Source organism: Saimiri boliviensis, chromosome 6 (assembly GCF_048565385.1).
Source record: "Saimiri boliviensis isolate mSaiBol1 chromosome 6, mSaiBol1.pri, whole genome shotgun sequence".
NCBI lineage: Eukaryota > Metazoa > Chordata > Mammalia > Primates > Cebidae > Saimiri > Saimiri boliviensis.
In genome coordinates, this window is record NC_133454.1 from 87,778,648 (window position 1) to 87,797,855 (window position 19,208).

Genomic DNA, 19,208 nt, shown 5'->3' on the forward strand with positions numbered 1-19,208 from the left:
AATAATCCCACATATTAAAAATTGATTGGCCAGGCACAGTGACTCATGCCTGTAATCCCAGCACTTTGGGAGGCCGACATGGGCGGATCATGAGGTCAAGAGATCTAGACCATCCTGGCCAACATGGTGAAACCCCGTCTCTACTAAAAATACAAAAAAATTAGCTGGGCGTGGTGGCATGCACCTGTAGTCCCAGCTACTCGGGAGGCTGAGGCAGGAGAATTGCTTGAACCCGGGAGGCAGAGGTTGCAGTGAGTCGAGGTCGCACCACTGCACTCTAACCTGGCGCCTGGTGATGGAGTGAGACTCTGTCTCAAACAAACAAAAAAACTGACTAAGAAGTAAAGAATATTCCTAGAAGACCAGCCAGGTAAGTCCTCTCACGCAAGAAAGAGGGATTTTAAGAGAGACTCGCAAGGTGAGAAAGAGACAGCCATGTGAGCAGCAAGGAGAGGAGGGTCCTGGGCAGATGGAATGTCATGTGCAAAGGCCCTGGGGCAAACAAGAGGCTGGCTCGTTGGTGGGACAGAGAGAAGGCCAGCGTGGAGAACTTGGGAAGGTATGGCAGGTGATGATGCAGGAGGGTGGCCAGGGAAAGATCCCACAGCACTTTGTAGGCCAAGATTAAGGGCATGGATTTTACCTAAGGGGGACAGGAATTCTCTGAAGGATTTTAAGCATAGGGGAGATATGATATGATTGACTTACAAATGAGATTATTTACAGATAACCCATCCTAAATTGAAAATATTATAGGTGAAAAATGCATCTAATACAATTAACCTACCAAACATCATAGCTTAGCCTAGCCCACCTTAAACTTCTTAGAACACTTACATTCACCTACAATTGGGCAAAATCATCTGGCAACACAGTGCACTGCAGACGATCAGGTTTTTTTGTTGTTGCTATTTTGAGACAGCGTCTCACTCTGTCACCCAGGCTGGAGTACAGTGGCACGATCTCGGCTCACTGCAACCTCCGCCTCCATGGTTTAAGTAATTCTCTGTCTTAGCCACCTGAGTAGCTGGGATTACAGGTGCCCACCACCAGGCCCAGCTAATTTTTTTTTTTTTTTTGTATTTTTAATAGAGACGGGGTTTCACCATGTTGGCCAGGCTGGTCTTGAACTCCTGACTCCATAATTCACCTTTCTCGCCTCCCAAAGTGCTGGGATTACTGGTGTGAGCCACTGGCACCCTGCCAGAGTATCAGTTTTTTATCCTCGTGACCTTGAGGATGACTAGGAGCCACGGCCCACTGCCACTGCCCAGCATTGCAGGACAGTATCGTACAGCATTTCACTAGCTGGGGAAGAGATCAAAATCCAAAATTCAAAGTACAGTTTATACTGAATGCAATAAATGTCCTGGTTTGCCCAGGATAGATCTGGTTTATTCCTATTATCGTGGTATGTAGGGTGCCAGCCCCCACATACGACCTGTGGGTACCCCGAGTTCAGTGGCAACAAAGAAATGAGAAAAAGACAGGTTAAGAATGTGTAAGTGGGAGCAGGGGCCCAGTCCATAAACTGGAGGCTGCAAAGGCCCCAGGCTCTGGTTTCCACAATATTAATCAAATACAATCACTTTTATCTATAGTGCAGATGGTAGGGTCAATTGGTGAAAGGGAGGCTGTGCATTAAACATAACATTGATAGCAGTGGCTGTTTATGTGAATTTCTCAAGAGCTAAAAGCGTATGCTTATCAATAGACAATGCTGCTGGTGGGAGCAGGCTTAGCAAAAAGCCTCCATGTCTGGTTACATTCCAGTGCTTCAAGGGAGTGTTATGTCCTCGGGACTATGTTTAGAATATCAGAGCTCGGGACACTCTGCACCTGGGAACATGCTGGCATAGAGAGGCCAGGAAGGCCTCCTTCAGCCTTCCGCAGTTGATTGCTCCTGATTTCTTTTATGCATTACTTATAACCAGTTTATGTAGGCACACTGTAAACCCTTCTTCCATTGCTGCTTCCCCCAACAGTGGTACAATTATCAATAATGCCCCTTTTCATTCTTGAAAGTGACTTGGTTTGGTTGATAAATTATATGGTCACCTGAAGGAGAGAGCAAAGTATGAAAAAGGGGGGACTAGATAGATGGCTATCACAGTACCTCAGATGAGAAATGATGTGGCCAGGAGCCTAAAGGGGTAAATGAGAGGAAGTTGATGGATTAGAGATGAACTTTGGAAGTGGAACCACCGGACTGGCCAGTAGGTTGGATATGGGGGTAAAGTGAAGGGAAGCATCAACACATTCCTCTGTCCGGTGTGAGGAACAGAGAACGGTCATGTCGTTAACTGAAATGGAGAAGCCTGGAGTGTGAAGAGTTCTGATGGAAAAACTCAAGTTCATTTTGGGACACGTTAAGTTTGAGATATCTGGAAGCCAGCTACATAGATATGCCAAGTAGCCAGCTGGATATACAAGCATGGAGCTCAGAAATGAGGTTTGCAGGTGGAGATATAACTTTAAAAGCCATCCACGTAGAAGTACTATTTAGACTTATGAAAGAGAGCATAGAGAAACAAAGAATGGGGGCCCAGAGCCAAGTCTGAAGAACACAGAATTTGGGGAGATAAGAAAGGCCCAGCTAAGGAAATAAAGGAGAATGGAGGTAGACAGTAATATTATGCTACTTAGAGTTGATGAACAAAGAGTGGTATTATGAAGCCAAGAGATCAGATATATCAGGAAGGACAGGGAGAGCCACTACTGATAGGAAAAGCGAGAGATGTTCATTGCTTTTGGCAACATGGAGGTCAACAGTGACAAAGTTATTTTGTTGGAGTCATGGGGACAGAGACCAGGCTGGAGTGGGTTAACATATAATCAGAAGTGAAGAATCAGAAGGTGTGTAAATGGGTAATACTTTCAACAAGTTTGACTTAGTGAGAGGAAGAAGGAAATGTGCAAGAGTGAAGAGTATTGTGGGTTGAAGTATAGGTTTTCACCGTGGTAATCTAATTCAGAAAGCAACTACCGAGTGCCTGGACCCTGCTAGGTATTATGCATGCAATGACGAACAAGATATGGTGCCCATCCTCACACAAGTCAGGCATTTCCCCAAGCATAAGGGCTTGCCTGGCCACTTAAACCAAGTGCTGGAGATCCAAGAGGAGAGGGGGTCTCTACTGCTGAAGCTCTTGGCCTTGTGCAGTGTATCACAGGTTCTGGAGTTAGACAAACCAGCCTACAGTCCTGCCTCTGCACTTGTTACATGTGTGACCTTGGAGAAGGTCCTAAGCACATACCTCTAAACCTCAGTTTACCCAACTGAGAACGCCTTCTCTGCAGCTTAAATCAGATAAACCACGTAAAGTATAGAGCACACAGTTTGCAACTGCAATTAAAAATGGCAGCTATTCTAATTACTATTTGCTGACTCCCCATGCCCCAGCAGAATTTGGACTGCCACCAGTATGTGCTTCTGTTGAGGCTCTTATTAAATTGTGTTGTCTATCTACATATCTCACTTCCCTTTTAGGACATGAAGTAGAATTTTATCTGAACTGAAAGCCAATGAGATGCCAGCCAGTTGCAGTGGCTCAGACCTGTAATCCCAAAACTTTGGCCAGCCAAGGTCGATGGATCACTTGAGGCCATGAGTTCAAGACCAACCCGGCCAACATGGTGAAACCCCATCCCTACTAAAAACACAAAAATAATTAGCCAGGCGTGTTGTCCCATGTCTGTAATCCCAGCTACTCGGGAGGCTGAGGTGAGAGAATCACTCGAACTGGGAGGCAGAGGTTGCAGTGAGCCAAGATGGCGCCAATGAACTACAGCCCGCACAACAGAAGGAGACTCTGTCTCAAAAAAAAAAAAAAAAAGAAAAAGAAAGAAAGAAAGAAAAAGAAAAAGCTAATGAGAATAAAGATAAGGAAAATCAATGTGAGAGTCATTCCTTAGGTAAAATGAGTGGGACAAATTAAAAATTGAGACCAGTCTGGTCAACATAGTGAAACCCTATCTCTACGAAAAATACAAAAATTAGCCAGGCTTGGTGGTGAGCGCCTGTGGTCCCCGACTCCAGAGGCTTAGGTGCAATAACTGCTTGAACCCAGGAGGCAGAGGCTGCAGTGAGCTGAGATTGTGCCACTGCACTCCAGTCTGGGCAACAGAGCAAGACTCTGTCTCAAAAAAAAAAAAAAAGGAAAAAAACAGAGTCCAAGATGGCAGTTTCTAGGATAGAACTCCTAGGATTAGGCTTCCCTATGCAATGTACCTTCTTTTCTTTTTTTCTTCTTCTTGACAGAGTCTCACTCTGTCGCCCAGGCTGGAGTGCAGTGGCATGATCTTGGCTCACTGCAACCTCTGCCTCCTGGGTTCAAGTGATTCTCCTGCCTTTGCCTCCTGAGTAGCTGGAACTACAGGCACATATCTTCCTTTTATTGAGACAGGGTCTCACTTGGTCATACAGGCTGGAATGCAATGGAGTGATAATAGCTCACTGCGGCCTTGACCTTCCAAACTCAAGCAGTCCTCTAGCCTCAGCCTTCTGAGTAGCTAGGAATACCCGCACACACGACCACCCCGACTAATATTTTTGGTTTTTAGTAAAGATGAGGTTTTACTATGTTGCCTTGGCTGGTCTTGAACTCCTGGGCTCAAGTGATCCTCCTGCCTCAGCCTCCCAAAGTGCTGGGATTACAGGTGTGAGCCACCGCACCCAGCCCATAATATACCTTCTTGATATGGAAAGAGGTCACTGGGAGACAAGGCCTGGAGGCAGAGAGTGGACAGAGTGCAATGAATTGTGTAGTATAAAGTCTGTACACAGTCAGGCCCGGAAACTGCAACAAAATAACCTGTGAGGCCAGGAAGAAGAAGTGGGGATTGGGGGTAGACCTCCCACCTGTGTTACAGAGGAGACTGATGGAAGGCTGCACAGGGCTGGGCCAGAGCCGTGACTCCAGCCACTCAGAAGCCCAGCATGATGCTCAGTGCTTTGCTGGCTTAGCCTTACTCAGGAGGAGAAGCTGGGGCCAAAAATGACCAGAGAAGTTTGGCTTGGGTCATGTGAGGAGTCTGCATAGTTACAAGGCCAGTTGTTGGAAGTTTTGGGGCCCCCTCATCGCAGGCTCATCCGCTGTGGTGCTGTTATCTTCCACATGGCCTCAGATGGCCATTCTTCCCAGAAAGTCTGCCTCAATGTTCCCAGTTTCCATCGACAAATTCAATTTGACAAACATTTATTGATCACCTCTAGGCGTCCTATACCAGTTCCTGGGGACACAAAGCTCAGTGACTCTGTGTCCCTGTCTTGGGGCAGAAGTGTGTGACTCACAGCCCAGTGCCCTGAGTGCAAAGGAGCAGGAAGCTCAGTGTTTCTTACGCAGGTCGTCAGATCTGAAGTGATCAGGGTCTTTGCCACTCCGGCCCCATTCCTCAGCTTTCTGGTTGGACTTCAAGTCTTCCAATGCACTGCTGCTGTTTCCAGATACATAGTAGTTTACAAATCCCTGAAGATAGAACCTGAAACGGCTGCAACCCAAAGAAAGGAGACAGGAGATTAATCTCTTGACTCACCTGAGATCGCTCCACCTGCTAACTCTCTCCTCTCCTCTCACTCAAGGAATGACTGAAAGGAGGCTGAAAAAGTCAAGAAAGGGGGAAGAAAACTATCAATCCTCATGGGCAAAGGCCTAAGTCAGCTGATACTTTCTGCACTCTGCAACAGAGTGGTTTTTTTTTCTGAGACAGGGTCTCATTCTGCTGCCCAGGCTGGAGTGCAGTGACTCGATCATGGGTCACTGCAGCCTCGATCTCCTGGGCTCAAGGGATCTCCCACTTTAGCCTCCGGAGTAGCTGGGACTACAGGCACATGACACAATGTCTGGCTAATTTCTTTTATTTTCTGTAGAGATAAAGGTCTTGCTACGTTGCCCAGGTGGCTCTTGAACTCCTGAGCCCAAGTGATCCTCCCACCTTGACCTCCCAAAGAGCTGGTGAGCCCCCTGCACCAGGCCCCTACAACAGTGTGCTTTTGAGACCTCTCCTCAGTTCTTACTTTCTCTTTGGGGGTGAGAGGAGACATGTTCTCACCAGCCTTGCTCTGGCCGGCCACTCATACCCCGGGAGTGTGTGGAGGAGGAGAAAGAGCCCCGGGTTCTCCTGACTCTCAAGCTAGATCGTCTCTGCTGGCCTCTCACTGGAATCCCCAGGAGTCTGTTACCTGATCACTTTAGCAGCCCAGACACCTCCAGGTCCTCTTTGGGCAGCATCATAATTTCCCCGAGCATAGAAATATCTGCCTGAATTTTGGTGATTGGAGACCATCAAGTTCCAGTAGGCTCTGCCCAAGTCTCCAGCCCCTGGAAAGAAAAGAAAATGACAAAAATGAACCTGGTGACATACTGGAGAAGTGGAGAAATGGACATTTTCCACTGATTGCCAAATTTTAACCCTTGACAAAATAATCTTTTGAAATCATACGCAGAGACAAACATTCCTTCCTGTGAACAGCTTCCCTGAGTAACTGTAAGGAAGGTGCTTTCCATGGATTACCTTGGACTGAATTTGTTGGCAGCTGTCATGCCCTGGGCTACACCTTACACGGGTCCGTATGTGCTGTGTACAAAGAGGATATGGTCACGTGAGGAATGTCATGATGAAGAATGGTACTAGAGATGTAAGATACAGGGACTATACAAGGGACGTGGTGAGAAGAGGAGGGAGGGGGTCGCACATCTACCATGGCCCATAAGAAAAATACATCCTCACCAGCTCAGCGAGGACAATTCAGACTTGAATAAATCTGTTAGGGTATAGATGGCACAGGAAAACTGAGAGAATGGGCAGTATGTGGTGAGGTGGAGTGGCCTGAGAGAGCTTCAGAGGACCTGGACAGGCAGACCACCTCCCTGGTGGACTGAATGAGAAGATAAAATGAGGGCACATACATAAAATGCCTAGCATATTGGAATACTTGATGCAAGTTGGGTTCCTGTTCCTGTTAGTGAAGGAATAAGATACCGCTATACACCCAACAGAATGACAATTTTTTTTTTTAAAGACAATATCAATTGTAAGCGAGGATGTGGAACAGCTGGAACTCTCATAATTGTTTTGGATTTGTTTTTGTTTTCTTTAGTCAGGGTCTCCCTCTGTCATCCAGGCTGGAGTGCACTGGTGTGATCATGGCTCACTGCAGCCTCGACCTCCTAGGCTCAGTGATCCTCCTATCTCAGCCTCCTGAGTAGCTGGGACTACAGGTACCTGATAACACACCCAGCTGATTTTTTTTTTTTTTTTTTTTTTTTTTTTTTTTTTTTTGTAGAGATGGGGTCTCACTATGTTGCTAAGGCTGGTCTCAAACTCTTGGCCTCAAGTGATCCTCCTGCTTTAGCCTCCCAAAGTGCTGGGATTATAAGCATGGGCCATTATGCTCAGCTCTCATAATTGTTCATGGAAGTATAAATTGGTACAATTTTGGGAAACTGTTTGCTGGTAACTACGAAAGCTAAATTGACATATACCTTATGACTCTACATTTCCATTCCTGAGTATATAACCACAACAGAAATGAGGCCTTATGTACACCAAAGTACATGTACACCAATCTTTACTGCAGGTTTATCCATAACAGTCCAAAACTAAAAAGGTCTAACTATCCAATAATGTAGGGTAGATAAATGGTGTTATCAGTATACAATGGAATACTATGCAGCAATGAAAAAGAACAAAATATTAATACACGTGGCAAATGCTGTTATGTGTATTAATATGTCATCACGTTGAGTGAAACAAAACCAGATACAAAGTACACTGTATGATTTTTTGATTCGAAGATCAAAGACAGGGAAGCTAATCAACAATGATAAGAATAGCAGTTACCTTTGGTGAGGATTGTTAACTGGAGGAGGGCATGAGAGACCCTTCCAGGGTGCAGGAAATGTTTGGCATCTTGATATGAGGGTGTAACATGGATGTTTGTATTTGTAAAAGCTCATCAAGCCACACAGTATACTATATATGTAAGTTATACATAATTTTAAGGAGTTTGTGTGTGTGTGTGTGTGTGTGTGTGTGTGTGTTTTGAGACAGAGTCTCGCTCTGTTGCCAGACACCAGGCTGGAGTGCAGTGGCGCGATCTTGGCTCACTGCAACCTCCACTTCCCGGGTTCAAACAATTCTCCTGCCTCAGCCTCCCAAGTAGCTGGGACCACAGGCACGCGCCACCACGCCCAGCTAATTTTTGAATTTTTTTTTTTTTTTTAGTAGAGACGGGGTTTCACCATGGTCTTGATCTCTTGCCCTCATGATCCGCCCACCTGGGCCTCCCAAAGTGCTGGGATTACAGGCTTGAGCCACCGTACCCGGCCATAATTTTAGTTTTTAGAGATTAGTGGAAAAATCGATGTTTGAAGCAGGTCTAAGCCAGGAAGAGCTATAGAAAGTGTCTGTCAGCGCCTGTGTTTGTTCAATCAATAAATATTTTTGAGTCCTGCTGTGGTTTACATGTTTCAGACTTCTCTAAACCAACTCACTTGGAAAAAAGAAAAGCTACGATGAATAGTTTTAATTATTATGTACTGTGTTCTATGGGATATTTCTCACTAATTTCATGTATTCTTTTGTGTCTGTAATTTTGTCAATTAGTTTATCTCTGGCATGGCATAATGACCGTTCTTTATCTGATGCATGCTCTATGTTCTTCTGTTTTTCAGATTGGTTAGCAAGAGTTTTCTCCAAGCAGCTGACAGATTCTGTCACTGGGTGACAGAAAAACCCAGCAGAGTCGTTCTCATTGGCATTGTGCTTAAAGTAACCTGGGGAGTTTTTCAAATGCTATTCCTAGTCCCACTTCACTTCTAAGATTCTGACTCAGTAACTATGAGAAGAGGCTCAGCAATATACTTTTTAAACAAACACACTGGCCGATTTAAATGCTGGTGGGCCATACAGCAAATTCTGAAATACATTGACCTAAGGAAAAAGATATTCTCTACTATGTGCAGAAAAACTTAGTGCCTGCTACCAAAACTCCTTAAAAACTGTTATTTAGAGAATATCATTTTTAAAAGCACAAAATGCAGAAACAAATGAAAATTTGTAAAATTTCCATTGAAAAATTACAGAAAATTTAACTACAAAATTAATAACAGCACCTGAAGTTCAAAGTATTGCAAAACCTGACAACATAATTTTCCTATTTTAACAACTAGACAATAAGATTCATTTCCTGGCCAGGCACGGTGGCTCACCCCTGTAATCCCAACACTTTGGGAGGCCGAGGCGGGCAGATCACAAGGTCAAGAGGCTGAGACCATCCTGGCCAACAAGGTGAAAACCCATCTCTACTAAAAATACAAAAATAAGCTGGGTGTGGTGGCACACACCTGTAGACCCAGCTACTCAGGAGGCTGAGGCAGGAGAATCGCTTGAACCCAGGAGACAGAGGTTGCAGTGAGCCAAGATCATGCTACTGCACTCCAGCCTGGTGACAGAGCAAGACTCTGTCTCAGAAAAAAAAAAAAAAGAAAAGATTAATTTCCCATCCAGAATCGCAGAAATCCGTTTCCCAGCCCTATATCAGCCCTCCTGTGGCTAATCAGTAGGAATTTGCTCTTTTTATTTTATGGGTAGGAGTTAGGGCTTAATTTTCATGAACTCTACATCCCAAGCATTGGCCATTTGCTTGGATATAGGATGGGGTTTCTCTGTGCAAGCACTATTCTACTGTCTCCTAGGCATGTATCAGTCTTGCAGTATAATTCTGAACTCAGTGCGTTCCCAGAGGTGGATGAGCTGAATAAACATCATGCCCTGAGAAATCTGTCATCTGTAAATTTCCACAGTAGGAGATCACCCTCTGGAAGTCTTTATCCTACTGCACACCACACCAACAGTACAGTCTGGGCCCAAAGCACCTTTAACCTGCAGTCTGGAAACCCCAAGGGAGGGTGATAAATCAGACCAGCCTAGAAAACCACGCTCCTCCTCTGACCCCTGTGTGGCTTCTCTAAGGACCACTCACATCCAGTGAGTGTGTGGCCCCTGCTCAGAGTGAATCCTGGGGATATGTCATCCACCCTCCAGAGTTCTTACCTTGGATAGCCTCCTTGAAAAATGAATACCAGCCTTCACTGCTGACGCCCATGACCAAGGAGCAGAAAACAATGCCTGTGAAAAGCCTCATTTTGCTGAAGAGAAAGAAAGAGTGGCAGAAAATCATTTTAAAAACCCATGGATCTATGTTTTGAGGACTAAATTCTTTTTTTTTTCTATTTTCTTTCTCTTTCCTTCCTTCTTTCATCCCTCCCTTCCCTTCCTTCCTTCTTTTTCTTTCTTTCTTCCTTTCTTTTTTCTGTTGCCCAGGCTAAAGTGCACTGGTATAATTAAGGCTCACTGCAGCCTTAACTTTCTGGGCTCAAGTGATCCTCCCATCTCAGCCTCCTGAGTAGCTAGTACTACAAATATGCACCATCACACCAAGCTAATTTTTTTTTTTTTTAATAGAGACAAGGTCTTGCTCTGTTCAGCCCAGGCTAGTCTTGAACTCCTAGCCTCAAGCAATCTTCCCATCTCAGCCTCCCAAAGTGCTGGGATTACAGGCGTGAGCCACTATGCCAGCCAAAGGACTGAATTTGAAAGATTAATTCCCCATCTCCATTTGCTTCTATTAGAATCAAAACCTTGTGAAAGATTGAAATGGGTTTTAAGAAGAAGCATAAACCCTTAATTCTCAGCCCAGATCTCTGGAAAGAATAAGAAAGTTCCAACGTGTTATTTGGTCTGTGGCCGATTTGTCACCCAATAAAGCAGACTATAAAGTCAATCAAGAAGCATTTCCTGAGTTCCTTCTCTCCATAGCACTGACCTCATAATGAGGTAGAAAACACAATTTCTCTCCAATTGAAATCTGCCAATTATGTGAGAAAAGGATCTCAGAAGAGTCAAATAAGAGAAATTACTCCTTGGAAGAGACCTCACGTGTGGACCTTCCTCCAGCTGAAATCTCAGTAAAAGCAGAGCTGCTGGTACCTTCCCACCATAGAACTATAGTTGATACCTCTGCCGGCTTTGGCACTAATGAGAGAAAGCTTTTAAATCCCACAACCTGCCTTGCCAAAGTCCTTTTTGCTCAATTCTTTGGGCATTTTAATATTAGCACATTGGGTAATCGTGTTTCCTTATCCAGAAGTAGTTTTCCAAATTGGGTCATCAAGGTATTTGTTTTCAGGCAGTTTTTCTTAATTGCCATTTTTTTCCCTCTTAGTTTCCTGTATCACAGAAAAGAGTTGTATTTGCAGAATCCAGTGTGGGAGGACAAGGGTCTTTCTTCACTTTCTTCTCTTTGTGGCTCTTCATTCTTACCCATTTGGTAAGAGATCTTCCCAAAAAGTTGCGCTCGGATATGGCGCTCTAGGAAGTGATCAATATTATTAGCAAAGGAGATGTTTGCTTGTCTCTTGTGGCTTCCCCCCTAAAGAATGTAAGGACACGGAACAAGCAAGACTTGGCCGTACCAGTCATGGGGTGAGGTAATGATTCTGGGAGAATAGAACAGGAATAAAGCCAGAAGATAAAGGGTGTGAAGGTCTTCCAGGCATAAAATCTCTTTTTTCATACAAATATGTACGATTCTGCACTTTCTTTTAAACTTACTATTATTGAAGATCTTTTCATATCAGGCTTGTTGCTTTTTTTTTTCTTTTACCACTACACAGTATTGCATTGTATGGATGGATTATAATTTATAAAATATTGATGACAGTTTTGACAGTTATTAACCTTTTGATAATGCAAATAATGATGCATTTATTAACTTTGTACATATGTCTCTTGCACATGTGCAAATATATCTCTAGGATAAATTCCTACATGAGAAACTCCATGGTGAAAAAGTACCTGATTTTATAAATTTTTTGTTTGTTTGTTTGAGACAGAGTCTCACTCTGTCCCCTAGGTGTGCAATGGCATGATCTGAGCTCACTACAGCCTCCACCTCCAGCGTCCAAGCGATTCCCCTGCCTCAGCCTCCTGAGTAGCTGTGATTATAGGCACACACCACCATACCCTGCTAATTTTTGTATTTTTAGTAGAGACGGGGTTTTGCCATGTTGGCCAGGCTAGTCTCGATCTCCTGACCTCAAGTGATCTGCCCACCTCAGTCTCCCAAAGTGCTGGGATTACAGGCTTAAGCCACCATGCCTGGCCCTAGATTTTATAAATTTTTATATATGTTGCAAATTGCCTTCCATGAGGGCTGATCGCTACTCCCACCAGAAATGAGTGAGAGAGCTTGGTTCCACACTCTCTCACACAGGACACGCTCAAAACTTTTTGGTCTTTGAAATTGTGAGTAAAATAAAACTCAGAGTAATTTTAATTTACATTTCTCTTATTATGATTTTGCTTTCACATCTTTCCACATGCTTAAGAGCCATTTCTATTTTCTAAGAGTTGTGAATTCATACCTTCATATCAAAGTAGTCATATTTTTACTGGTTTATTGTGTTTTTATTTATCACTTTACAGAAAACTTTTTATATATAGGGAAAATGAGTATGTTATCTATGATATGAGTTACAAATAGTTTTCCAGCTCGTTTATCCTTTGATTATGATGGCTTGTGTTGTGCCAAAGGAAATTGTTTTTTTTTTTTTTGTTTTTTTTTGTTTGTTTGTTTGTTTTTTTGAGACGGAGTTTCGCTCTTGTTACCCAGGCTGGAGTGCAATGGCGCGATCTTGGCTCACCGCAACCTCCGCCCCCTGGGTTCAGGCAATTCTCCTGCCTCAGCCTCCTGAGTAGCTGGGATTACAGGCACGTGCCACCATGCCCAGCTAACTTTTTTTGTATTTTTAGTAGAGACGGGGTTTCACCATATTGACCAGGATGGTCTCGATCTCCCGACCTCGTGATCCACTCGCCTCGGCCTCCCAAAGTGCTGGGATTACAGGCTTGAGCCACCGCGCCCGGCCAGGAAATTCTTTATGTTCTTGTCTTTGTCGTCTTCTCAATTTCACGGTACAGTTTGAAGAGCTTTCCCTACTTTGTTTTTTGTGGTTTTCTTAAACTCAAACGTTTTTATTTCATTCCCTTTTTAAAAATGTTTGTGGGTACATAGCAGGTGTATATATATTTACCGGGTACATGAGACGTTTTGGTACAGGCATGCAATGCATAATAATCACATCATGGAAAATTGAGTATCCATCCCCTCAAGCATTTATCCTTTATGTTACAAACAAATCCAATTTTGCTCTTTTGGTTATTTTGCTATGTACAACCAAACTGTTACTGACTATAGTCCCCCTGTTGTGCCATCAGACACTAGATCTTATTCATTCTTTTTTTTTTTTTGTATTCATTAACCGTCCTCATCACCCCTCACCCACCCCTCCCCACTACCCTTCTCAGCCTCTGGTAACTATCATTCTATTCTCCATCTGCATGAATTCAGTTGTTTTGATTTTTAAATCCCACAAATAAGTGAGAACATGTGATGCTTGGTCTTTCTGTTCCTGAATGATTTCACTTCGCATAATGACCTCCAGTTCCATCCATGTTGTTGCAGCTTTCCCTACTTTGAGTTATAAAAGAATTTTACATGGATTCACTAGATAATATTAATATTATTATTATTATTTCATATAAGTATTTAGCATATTTGGAATTTGTCCTACCATAATATATACAGTACGTTTTCAACTTTATGTTATTTTAGATGGTCACCCCACTGTACCAATCCCATTTGTTGAACAGTCCATCTTTTACTTACTACATTAACATACAACCTTTATCATATACAAAATTATCATATGCACTTATATCTAATTCTGAGGTTTTTGTTCCACTCATCAGGTTTTTTTCTATATGCAAGTCAGTACTACACTGTTGTACTTATTGAGGCTTTATTCAATGTATTAATTGCCCTCATTACTTTTTTTTCAGAAGTGGTTGGAGTTTATTTTCTATTATTTCTTCTAACTGCTAGTTTTTGTATCCAGAAATGCTGCTGATTATTTACATACTAATGTATTGCCATTCCACTCATTTTAACTGTCTTCTTGTCTGCAGTGTTTTGGTTGATGTCTGGGGTGTCCTGAAGTCCTGTCACACCACCTGCCATTCTCCGTTATCACTGCTCCAGTTAGTTCTCCAGACCTTCCCCTGCAACCACCTTCATGAGATCGTCAGTGACTCCATGTTGCTAAGCCAAAGGTGAACTCCTCAACTGCTGGATACTACTAATCAATAGCTCCATCAGGGATTCTGGAACACCATGCTTTCCTAGTTTTCTTCCTTTCCCAACAGCTGCTCCGTCTCAGTCTGTTTTGCTGACTCCAGCTTCTCCTCCAAATTTCTTAGAGAATGGAGACCCCTACACTGAGCCTTCAGACCTCTCTTGAGTCTCCATCCACATGCTGAGGGAGCTCATCCATGCCTCTTAGCACAGGTTCCAAAGGCCATGGTGTTGTTAGTGGTGGTTGTTTACACTGAATCTTCATTGCCTGAATCGATGCCTGGGTCATGCAGGAATGAAGAAAAAAAGCTTCTTCCTTTACTCTCTGGAGTTCAGCTGAAAATAAACCGACAAAGGCAGATTAATCGGAGGAAAAGTCATACACATTTATTTTAACATGCGTGGGAGAAAATCACAGGAGAGTGTTGTCCCGATAACCCAACAGGGTACAGGTGCTTATATGCTATTCTTCATAGGGGAGGAGAAGACGGGGAATGTAGATAAATTTTTTTGAAGTCATAAATGGTTATTAGGAAGAACAAATGGACCTGGAGGATAGAAATTAACTTGTAAAATGATTTTCTTGAAATTTTAATGAGCCTAAGAAGCAGGTGTCATCTTTTGAAAAAGTCCGTACAGTTGTGATTATATTTCTCAGTCATCTTCTCCGGTATAATGCGATTTCATGGAGCAGGTGGAAGGCAATTGTTTTCTCTTTGATGAGATGCAGCCATAAGGCAGATAAGAGAATAGCAGAGAATAGCCTCATCTAGCATCTGCTGCCTTTCAAGGCCTTTAAAATAATCAGGCTACCAGGGTGCTGTATTTTGGGGTGACATTCCCTGGGTTCCTTTAGTCACAATAGGTACTTATTAAATAAATGCTAATGGTGCTAGCATAAAAATAGACACAAGGCCGGGTGCGGTGGCTCACACCTGTAATCCCAGCACTTTGGGAGGCTAAGGCGGGTGGATCACGAGGTCAAGAGATAGAGACCACCCTGGTCAACATAGTGAAACCCCGTCTTTACTAAAAATACAAAAAATTAGCTGGGCATGGTGGTGCGACCTGTAATCGCAGCTACTCAGGAGGCTGAGGCAAGAGAATTGCCTGAACCCAGAAGGCAGAGGTTGCGGTGAGCTGAGATCGCGCCATTGCACTCCAGCCTCGGTGACAAGAGCGAAACTCCGTCTCAAAAAAAAAAAAAAAAAAAAAAAATAGACACAGAGATAAATGGAACAAAATACAGAACCTAGAAATAAAACCCCATACATGTAAGCAACTGATATTTAACAAAGTCAACAAAAACACACACTGGGGAAAGGATCCCTTATTCAATAAACGGTGCTGATAAAAGTGGATAGCCATATGCAGAAGAGTGAAATTTTATGTCTCTCATTATATATATATATATATATATATATATATATATATAAACTCAAGATGGATTAATAACTTAATTGTAAGACCTGGAACTATAGAAATTCTAGAAGAAAACCTAGGAAACTCTTCTGGACATTGGCCTAGGCAAAGAATTTATTACTATGATCTCAAAAGCAAATGAAGCAAAAAGAGAAATATGCAAATGAGATGTAATTAAATTAAAAAGCTGCTGCACAGCCAAAAAAAAAAAAAATAGCCAACAGAGTAAACAGACAACCCACAGGATAGGAGAAAATATTTGTAAACTACCAATCTGACAAAGGACAAATACCCAGAATCTACAAGGAACTCAGACAAGAAAAAAGCAAATGACACCATTAAAAGTTGGGTAAAGGACATGAGCAGGCATTTTTCAAAAGAAAATATACAAATGGCCAAGAAAATATGAACAAATGTTCAACATCACTAGTCATCAGAGAAACACAAGTTAAAACCGCAATGAGAAACCATCTCACACAAATCAGAATGGCTATTATTAAAATGTGAAAAAAAAAACAGCAGATGTTTGTGAGGATGTGGAGAAAAGGGAACGCTTATGCACTGTTCGCCGGAATATAAATTAGTGCACCCTCTATGGAAAGGGGTAGAAGGATTGCCCAGAGAACTAAAAATAGAGCTACCATTCGATTCAGCAGTCCCACTACTGGGTACCTACCCAAAGGAAAATAGATCATTATATAAAAAATATACCTGAATGTGTATATTTACCACAACACTATTCACAGTAGCGAAGACAGGGAATTTAACCTAAGTGTCTACCAATGAATGATTGAGTAAAGAAAATGTGTGTGTGTGGGGTGGGGGGTGTACATACACACATATACACCATGAATACTGTTCAGCCATTAAAAAAGAATAAATTCATGTCTTTTGCTGCAACATAGAACTAGAGGCCATATGTTAAGTGAAATAACAGAAAGTCAAATATCACATTTTCTCACTTATAAATGGGAGCTAAATAATGTGTACACATTAACATAGAGAGTGGAATAATAGACACTGGAGACTCAGAAAGATGGAGGGTGGAAGGGGGCCAAGGGTTGAGAACAGGTGCAATGAACACTCTTCAGGTGTTTGTTACACTAAGAAGCCAGATTTCACCGCTATGCAATCTATCAATGTAACAAACTGACAAAAACTGATCACTCTGTGGCACTTCAGCCTGGACGAAAGAATAAGACCCTGTCTCAAAAAACAAAACACACCTGTTACATAGAGCAATTCAGTGTCCCTTTCTCAAACTTTTCTAACAGAGAGAAGCATTTTAATTCTTACTGAAGAAAACCAAGTAATTAATAAAAGGTATTCGGGTGTGTCAGAGCATAGGGATTAGTTGTGACTTTACAAACTAATAAATTCCTGGGTAAACCAAGCAGCTTTTTTCTTGGATAAAATTTTGATTTAAAAAAATTGCTCCCCTTTTTTTTTAACTGTTTTTTCTCTGAACCTATGGATTATATTGAATTAAATTTTTTGTCAAATTATGGATTTCAAGAAAAGGAATGATTTGGTTCTTTAAAGACTGATGAATGAACTTCTGCATCCAAATCTTGCTTCAGGGTATTATTTCTAGTAATAGTATACTGATTACAAATTTTGTATATCTACCAAGACTTTGAAAGCTTGCTTTATTTGACTTTGAAAGCCATTCTTTCTTATCCTCCCTTTCTCCTTCTCCTGCCCCCCAAAATCTACAACTTCAGTAGTCGTGATGGAAATCTAATCATAAACATCCTAATAATAGCATTACACTCTTTTTTTTACAACTTGAGATCAATTTAGACTTTACTATACTGAACCCTGATCTCAGCAGTGCATCAAGCCTGCTCCACTGAGCCAGTCTTCCACCCCGCTCTCCTTCATCTTATTTATCGTGCCCTTGCCTTGTTTTGGCATTGACACATCTTTGAGACTCAGACTCAAACCTCCTATACCTCCTATACCTACACTCCCATTAGTGTCTGTTGATGGGAAATGTATGAGAAAGTTCTCTTATAAATAGTTATACTTTATATCCACACAGTATCTTCCTCCTTAACAAATACACTTGTGTTTCCTCTGTAAATATAATTTTATAACTACTCTTCTCACGTTAGGGGTCCTCCTGAATTCCTTTTTCACAGAAAAGGGGTATGCCAGCTGTTGGCTTATTTATTTGAGCTCCACCCCACCCCTCTTTGCCCTATGGGTGATGCTGGAGTTGGACCCTCTAAACATGTTTCCTTTGCCGGTTGGGCATGATGTTAATCTTCACCCATAGAGGGTGCTAGAGGAACAAGCAGGAGATGAAGACACCGTTTCCCAATCCTGTGTGCTTTGCTTCCTTTCAGCTCCTGTGGTGCTCTTCTGTGCAGGACACCCAGTGGCACTCACCCCAGAGATCTGAGTGGCATCCCAATGCCAAGGCAGTTTCCTGACCATTTCTGTGGCACCTCAGTAGGACATCCATGATGTTCACCAGCCCACTTATATTAATCAGCTTGGGCTGCTGTGACAAAATACTACAGCCATGCTGTGAGTTGGGGCTTCAACATATAAATTTTGGGAAGATACAGTTCAGTCCAGAGCATTGCCACTTCCACAGCTGGCTTCCCAGGGGGGTTAGTAACTTCCTACCTCCTGCCCCCATGCAGCCAGCTTCCCAAATGAGTTTCGGGAACCCCACCTGCATTCTCAGAATTAAGCTACGCCCTGGGTGGCTTCCTGCCAAGTTTCATTAATACCTCAGTAGAGCTCTTATTTGTTAGTTTTGGCTTGAAGTACCCAGTAAACTATCTGCCATCCAATGGATACATATTTTCCAACAAGATCTAGATCTCAGTCTTGTGAGGGGCCCAATCTCAAATTTATACTTCTTGTTTTCTGTACTCTTAGTAGTTAATGCTGTTACCCATTAAGAACTCCTTATATTAAAATTTCCCTTTTCAAATTACTGCCTGATGGTGTCTCCCGAAGGGACCCTGACTGATAAAACGTTTCTTCTCTATCTGGCTCTCTCTTCACTGCCGCCACTCCCACAATTTTGATCCAGTTAAGGTCCAGAAACTGTGAAAAAAAATTCACAAAAGGAGTCGCATTACATATTTAGATGTGAAAGAAGACAATGAAAATAGAGTGGAACAGAACTGCATTGGAGGGATTTTTTAGATGGAATGAGCAGAAATTCGTTAACACCTCGAGTTGTTAAGTGTTGCTGGGAAATGAAAGGAAAATTGAGGTGGCAGACACGGAGGCAGGATTTCACAATCCAGTCGTCTGTGTCCCCTGCCTCCAGGAATGAAGACCAGGTTGGGCGGGGTGGGAAGGAAAGAGGACAGAGAAGGAACAAGGAATAATTGACTGGGAATGAGGAGCCTAGACAAAGAAGGGACTGGAAATAGCAACAACGTAACCACAGGGGTCTAGAGGAAGGAGGTCTGATGTGGGGAGGGGTTGATGCAGGTGTCTGTGCTGTGACCGCTAAGATGTCTCCTCACATTTAAACACACAGGCCTAGGCCCACCCTTCACGTGAGTGTGCAATGATTTTCCCTTTGTACCAAACAGGAGGTACACAACAAAAGAACAGA

The 19,208-nt window shown here is 42.7% G+C and overlaps 1 protein-coding gene across 5 annotated transcripts; it reads right to left on the bottom strand.

Annotated features, from left to right (window-relative positions):
* Window positions 1-5,181: 5,181 nt before the first annotated feature.
* On the bottom strand, window positions 5,182-11,073 carry SAA4 (serum amyloid A4, constitutive). 5 transcript variants are annotated; one of them, XM_010349354.2, is made up of 4 exons: window positions 10,993-11,073; window positions 10,057-10,151; window positions 6,182-6,320; window positions 5,182-5,490 (listed from the first exon to the last, which is right to left on the bottom strand). In XM_010349354.2, the coding sequence occupies exons 1-4, from the start codon at window positions 11,001-11,003 to the stop codon at window positions 5,328-5,330; spliced, it is 408 nt and encodes a 135-aa protein (XP_010347656.1). In that variant the 5' UTR covers window positions 11,004-11,073; the 3' UTR covers window positions 5,182-5,327. The 5 variants fall into 5 exon arrangements, with proteins under 5 accessions (XP_010347656.1, XP_010347715.1, XP_003919935.1 ...); XM_010349413.2 differs by having other exon boundaries at window positions 10,937-11,044; XM_003919886.4 differs by having other exon boundaries at window positions 10,942-11,040.
* Between the last annotated feature and the right edge of the window lie 8,135 nt (window positions 11,074-19,208).

Coding starts and splice junctions, on each gene's coding strand:
- SAA4 (XM_010349354.2), bottom strand. Junction 6,321..10,056: donor TTTCAAGGAGGCTATCCAAG/GTAAGAACTCTG, acceptor TTTTCTTTCCAG/GGGCTGGAGACTTGGGCAGA. Junction 5,491..6,181: donor TGGGCTGCTAAAGTGATCAG/GTAACAGACTCC, acceptor TTTGGGTTGCAG/CCGTTTCAGGTTCTATCTTC.